Raw genomic sequence first — 7,078 nt, forward strand, 5'->3', positions numbered from 1 at the left:
CCCCATGGCCCAGGGGCTAGGCCAAGTGTGATTCCCTGGTGGTGGGGTTGGCATCTACATGCGCACTACTGCATAATAACTACGGTGTGGTTAATTTGCTACCTTCATTTGCAAGTAGCAAATTAACCACTCAGTAGACTAATTGACTGCATAATAAGCATCTGCTTATGTAGCCAATGATGCTTTACCACATAGTCAATCAGTCTACTGCGCAGTAAAGTGTCTAGTGCAGACACGCCCAAGTTAGCCTTAAACTAGCTGTCTCAGGAACAGATAGCAGTATAGATACCCAAGGCAAAGACAGAAGTGACAATAGTTGCCCAGTCTGGCCCCTGAAAGTGTTCTATAGCCATGATCCAACACAAGTGCATGGGTACAGAGCACTTTAAAAGTGCCTGATCCTGTGACAATCTGAACCCTTATTATATGAGAATTCAGATGAAGATTCTCCAAAGTGAACAGCGTTTGTTAATTCGTGTCTGCACAGGCCAAGAGCAGGGTTGGCTGATGCTGCTCAGCTCTACTCCTGGTGCTATTTTCACAATGGGAGAGGGGGACGGGAATGGAGGGAACTTATTCTGGGGGTTGCCCAGCCAGCGCTGGAGGGTGGAGCGGGTGGATTGGAGCCCCCCTCCGAGGTATATAACATATATAACTAGGAAACAGCAAGGATGTTGACATGAAGACAGCCCTCATTACATTTCCCCCTGCCCAACCCAATCATGAGCTTTCTACACAGCCTGCAGTACAAATACAGCAATGCCAGCTTTCATTATTAGACTGTGATTCTCACAGTATTTGGTGTTTGCCTTAAAGCCCCAGATCCTGGAGTCAAGTGATTTTAAGAGAAATCTGAGACCCTCTCAAAACTAGCAGGCTTCTCGTTATTGCATTTGTGGGAACATTAAAAACATCCTTCCTCATGATTCAAGAAACCACACGTTAATAGAGAGAACACATGATGTTGGGGGTCTGACTCAAGTCTTCTTAATACTTGGTGTTGTCAATACTCTGCATGTACTCATGTCTCCATATGGGAGCAGGGGGTGACATACATCCTATGTTTTGAAATATTCAGTCCAGTCAACTGAATCCACCAATTAAATTTGTGTTAGCAGTGCTTGAAAGTCAAATGATATCATTCATCTTTCCATGCTGCCCTCATCCGGCTCAGAGAGAGACCCTGCCATTACACAATAACAGCTGTTCAGCAGTGCAGTCAGAAATCCCTGTCTGACTAAAGAGAAACTAAGAAATTTAAGGACCTCATGGATTAAGTTCATCTCTCTTGAAAACCCACAGAAGTTAAGTGTCACACTTGAGATTAATTTAGTCCACATGTGCAAAGGCCAAATAAATCACTACAAAGCTATGCTACATTTGTTGAAAGATTCCCAACAAGATTCTCACTGTCCTGTTCCCGTCTATATAAAAACCCTCTCTTTCTACCAGTACTTTCACAGCACTTGACTAAGTAGGTTGCTGCCTCCATAAGCTCATGCCTCGTTGAACTAGTTAGTCTAACTAGCCCTACCTTTTGCCTGACTTCAAACAAACAGAGCTAACCACCTCCCAATAATATTTCCCATAAACAGTACTTTGCATTGAAGTATGAGTATCGGGGAGTAAGGCAAACCCTGTGCAGCAGCTGGCACTATGGGGTCCTAACTCATGACTGGGGATCCCAGTCAATCCCAGAGCAGCATTCGACTCTCAATCCTTGCACCTTACTGCACCTATAGTTCAGCTGAAAAAGACCTGCTGATCCACCAGAACCAAGATCCACCAGAGGATGGAAAAACTGATCCTGAAGACCTCTGGAATGATATGAACACTTCTAGCAAGGTACAGAAGGCTCTACCAAATATAGCAATGAACAGCAGGGAATGGAGATGCTGATTCAGAGGAGCTTTGCTGTAGTCATGGAAACAGAATAGGCAACCTGCCAGGAAAAAAAATCAACTCACAATAGATGATTGTTAAGTCTTAATAGGATACTGCATACAAAATACTTTCAAGGAACGTGGGCTTGCTTAATAGAACAAGCAGATAATGTTTTTCACCTGCCTCATGAAGGTACAGCTGCCTACCTTTTGCCCGCTGACCCCAGTGGCAGAAGCACCGTGGGCTGAAAGCAAATGAACTCTCCGAGCCATACTGAAGGCCTAAAACTGAATAGAAAGAACTGAACAGCATATACGTGGGCATGAAGGAGAAGAGAAGGGGTCCAAAGTGCTAAGAGTGTACAGACAAATTGAAATGTACTAAGAAACAAGCAATTTCAGTGAAAAGCCAAAAAAATGAGGATGTCATACCAGAAATGGTCTGACACTTCAAGTGGGTCTGTCAAGAACCAAAGTACTTAAGAGTCAGACCTGACTCCAGAGAGCACTAAAGTCAACAGCTGTCCTCTAGATTTCAATGGGATTAGCACCCCACTCTTCAGGCCTTGTTCCCTATTGCATGTTGAGCTGCTCAGATGTTGATCAATGCTATTGCAAGCTTGAGTTTGGAGCAGTCACACTTTAAAATTAAAAACCTTCTTTGACTGTCTCCCACCTGTACAGCTGTGAGTTGCCACTAGAGGCCTGGCAAGCCAGGACAGGCTTCTGTCTCCTTTATAGGGGTGGCTGCGAGAGATGGGTTTGGGGGGCAGAAACATGAAGCTGGGAGGTGGTGTGTGGGATGGGAATGAATAATGAAATGGGAAGGGGGGCAGGAACATGAAGCTGGGAGGTGGTGTGGGATGGGAATGAATAATGAAATGGGAAGGGAAAAGGAAATGGTGGTGGGGGAAGAGTGGTGAAATGAAGAAAGTCAGCCACTGAAGGATAAAATAAAAAGAAGTAAAAAAAAAAGACTTGGGGAAATAAAGAAGGTCTTGTATTTTAATAAATTGGGATTGGGGTGTGGGGGGTGCTGGTTGTGCTTCCTGAGGTGGCTGAGAGGTGGGAGCAGTGAGGGAAGGCACTTTTGGGGCACTTACTGCCTCTGCCCCAGGAAGGAAGCCCCAGCTCATGGGGACCGAATCCAGCTCACTTCCCTCCCCCAACTCCTGAGACCCCAATCCTGGACCCATCCATGCTCTGTGACCTGGCTAGCTGGCATGTGCCTTGCAGGGTGTTAGCATGGGGTTATACTCCTGAGGTGGAAAAGTCACACCCCCAGGGGCAGGGGTGGGGGAGCTGTCTTGGTGCAAGGCCTGCTCCTAGGACAGTAGAGTTCTGGGGGTGGAAAGTTTGTCCACACTGAACAGGAAGATGCGGGAGGAGACGCTGCATTTTGGGATGCTAGAGGACTGCAGCTTGGGAAATTCATCTGTGGGGAGTGGCTGCATATTAATGCAACATGAGCTGGATAACATGGATCAGAGATAAACCTGCCCGGGAGTGACATAAATTTAAGTGATCTAAAGTGTGCTTAAAACTAGCATCAGGTGTTAACATGTGGACAATCCAGGGATTTAGAGGTCCAGGAGTTGCCTAAAATTATTGTGTAACAAAGCCCTTAGATCATTAAGGCTCACATTTAATGCCAGTGGGGCAAGGATAGTTGTTTTAGGTATTGTTCTAGGAAAAAGATTTATTGAAAGATAACATACCATGGCCCAGTAGGTATGATTCTTTCCCAAGTAACTATCTGATTTTTTTTTTCCTTTTCCTCTTCTTCCCTCTATCTGGTCTGATCCATTGCACTTCATTTTGGGCTTTGCAAACTGCATTGCCTCAGAGAGGTTTAGCTACCTCATGGGTTGTGGATTGAGATGTGTGCTCTTAGGTAGGTTGCACCTAATTCATCAATCACTTCAAGCATCTGGACCAACACTTAACCACCCAGTTGCTGTGGGTAGAAGAAACCTTCTTTGGAAGGGGTAGAGTATGCACCCACCTGCTATTAGAGAGTCTCTCTTTTCTCAGCTCTAGGGATAAGTCTTGCTAACAAAGAGTTTGAGCTGTGTTATATCCTGTAGAAAGATCAGCCGTACTCTGGGCTAGCATGTTAAAAGCCACAGAGAGGGGTGTGGTAATATTAACCTGGAAATTCAGCCATGAGGAGGTCCTTAATAGGCCTGTGTGAAGTGGCTAGTATTCGTTTTGGATTCAGCTGATTTAGGGGACACCAATTCAATTTGGTGATTCGAAGCACTGTCCCGATTCAATTTGACCGAATCTGATTTGGCAGCAGCTAGCTCACCTCCCTAGTCCTTATGGCTTTAAAACACCAAATAAAGTAAGTCAGGACGGAAGTATATGGAGCAAACAGACTTGAGCCACCCCCAATAGCTGACTGGTGGCTAAAACTAGTAGCAGAAAGGGAGATGCTGGGCCCCAGAACAGTTCTGTTCTTGCTATTTGCATTTGGAAGAGTAATGAATCATAGATGGAAAGAACTAGACATGCTCGGGAAGGGTAGATTAAGGTAGACTTTTGCCTATCGGGCTCATTTTAGCTATTTACCAGTAGAACCATTGCTTCTGTTATGAATGAGTCTTCTGTTAGGAAATTAGTAGAAAGTCCCGCATAATACTTAAAAATTAGTAGGCAATCCTCCATTTCAGAACCATTTTGGGTTAAAAGATTATTATTTGTCCCTTTTTGATCCATCAGCTCTAGAACCGTGCTTACATACTCTTAAAATTATTTTATTGGGAGCTACAGATACTTATAGCATAATAAAATTGCATACAAAAAATACACACTGTAATCAACCAAAGTGAGTGACAATCCCCCCCAAGTGCAATGCATGGACTTTTCTTAAGTTTATTTCAGGACTAGTTCGTGGAAAAAAACCCCAAAAAAACAAACCCCAGTCTAGGACTTGCAGCTTTATGGGTCAATTTGGAACCTGCTTGGCCAGCACACAGTTGCCTCAGACCCACATGTAATAAGGATGTCTTTAAAGAAGAAAACCTTCAAAACCCAAGATGGAGCATTTTGTTTTAAATGCAAAAATAGGACACACCTCTGGTACAACTTCCCTGCTGTCTGCCTTCTAGATCTAAAGAGTGTGGCAAAGGACACTGGCTGCTGTCCTCCTACTTTTGAGATGCTTATATAAAGTCACAACTTTATTTAAAATGGCAAATAAAATCTCTTCATCTTAAGAACTTTGACACAAGGATCATTAGCAGGAAAGCAGAGCAAAAAACAAAAAAAATTCAGCCAAGTAGTCACTTTTCATCCAACCCATTCTCTGGTAGGAGAACGGGATCAGAGCGTCTGTTGAATTTTCGTAGACAGCACCCAATGTCAAGTTCAACATCAATGCCTTCAAGCTTTAACTGACATGCTTGGTTGTAGCTGTATTTAAAGAGAGAGAGAGAAAAGTGACTTTTCATGGATTCAGATAGCTTGGAAATCCTCCCATGTGTGTTACATAAACACCATTTTGCACTACTATGCAAGAGCAGATCCCTTCAACATTTTCTCTCTCCCCACCCTCCATTAACATTTAATTTATTCAGTTATGCCAAACTGGCAAGTTTCATTAGATGAGGAGGTCCAATCGTGACATTCAAGGCTGGCAACGCAGTAGTATAGGGTTGCTTATTTATTCCATTTCTATTGTACACTTGAGATCAATGTGTAACAACTTAGAATTATGTGCACATAAAAAACATGGACAAGTTCCTCAGCATATCACCAAGTTTAAATAACTCATCTGCTACTGAGAAATCATGGCTAACAACCCCAGAGAGAAATGGTGTTCCTATCCTGATCTCCCAACACTCAGTCACTTACCAGTGAGAAGCAGCAAAGTTGGCAGCCACGACGAGGAGAGCAGCTGCATAATGCCAGCAGAAGCACACGTTGAGGAACGCATAGACTCCACGGTCGGTCTGGTCCCAGCCTGGCCCTCCCCATGGTGGATGCAGCACAAATCCAATCTGATGGAATAAGAGAGGTGATATTCAGCCTTCTATCACTTTGCACTCTCCACGCTTGCCCTCCTCACTTACTACAGTAGTCCTACTGTGAGAAAGGGGCAAGACATTCACTGACAACAGGCAAAATGCACTGGCCTCACTATCAGACTGCTACTCTTATATTTCCCCTTGGCTTGGCCCTATTTCTTATGCTGGGCTGTAACTCAGAGTGCCACGAATGCAATATGCCTACCGTTAGGATTCTTAATAGTAGGATCTGAGGTCTACCCATCTAACCCTATTCAGATCACCCCTTACTGTCTTCCTTCTGCTCTCACCTCCCAGCCTCTAAGTCACGGCACCAGTGACATTTGGCCACACAAGGAGATTAGGTAGGTTTCTAGAATAAAGGTAGTTTAGAGCTACTAGACTTCAAGGACAGGAAACATGGATCCCACATGTGGTTCCTAACAGATCAGGCATCACAACATGATGCCAGAAGCAGGAACAGGCAACTCCCACTTGGCAGGTAGCAAACCTGTGGTAGTGTCAGAGGGGGCAGCCCTACGTGACAGTGCCAGGGAAGGAACCAGACCCCTGGCATAATCTGGAGGTGCAGAGTGAGGAACCTGCATTTTCCACAGTGCCTCTGAAGAGCAATCCAAGCAGCCTATTTTTCATCAATGAGGCCCCTACTAGTAGCCAACAGGCAGGGCCATCTTAATGCCTATTCATCCTCAGAGCTTGAGAGAGATGCTTCCTTCATGTTGGGATCCAAACTGGAAAGAAGGCAGCAGCCTCCACCAGAACCGGATGGCAGCATTGATTTCAGTACTGAACGAGAGCCAGAGAAGAAGGGATAATCAATAGCCCAGCAGCACAAACTCTTGTTCTCAGACTGGGTGAACTGGGTTCTAGGCCCGTCTTGTCGCAATGGGATCTCTCCCATCTCAGGAAAGCCTGCTGGTTAGTGAGCAATAGGGAAGGCTGGGTGCCTACCCCCTCCTTTTGAAGCTGGCCACTGGGCAGGCAAAAGGGGGCCCCAGTGGGGAGGACAGTCCCCTAGGAGTCCCTATTGCCACAACTCTCCAGAGCTAAACCAAGCCAATCCTGGCAGCAGAGGCCAGAAGCCAGGGCTCCCTCCACATGAGGCTATAGCTTTACTCTGTTCAGATGCCTTAAAAAGGCTTTTAGGGTCTGGCTGTTGGTGCT

General features: G+C 45.1%; 1 protein-coding gene across 5 annotated transcripts in view; it reads right to left on the reverse strand.

Moving 5' to 3' along the window:
- Positions 1-4,626: 4,626 nt before the first annotated feature.
- LOC102372328 (transmembrane protein 45B-like) overlaps positions 4,627-7,078 on the reverse strand; it is a 10,759-nt gene continuing 8,307 nt past the window's right edge. For all 5 annotated transcript variants that reach the window (XM_006032141.1, XM_006032142.3, XM_014523943.2 and 2 more), the window contains 2 exons: positions 5,742-5,887; positions 4,627-5,300 (listed from right to left, as the gene is read on the reverse strand). In XM_006032141.1, the coding sequence (XP_006032203.1) occupies positions 5,171-5,300; positions 5,742-5,887 (276 nt within the window). In that variant the 3' untranslated portion in view covers positions 4,627-5,170. The remainder of the gene's footprint in view (positions 5,301-5,741; positions 5,888-7,078) is intronic.

Source organism: Alligator sinensis, unplaced genomic scaffold (genome assembly GCF_000455745.1).
Source record: "Alligator sinensis unplaced genomic scaffold, ASM45574v1 scaffold1153_1, whole genome shotgun sequence".
NCBI classification, from domain to species: Eukaryota; Metazoa; Chordata; order Crocodylia; family Alligatoridae; genus Alligator; species Alligator sinensis.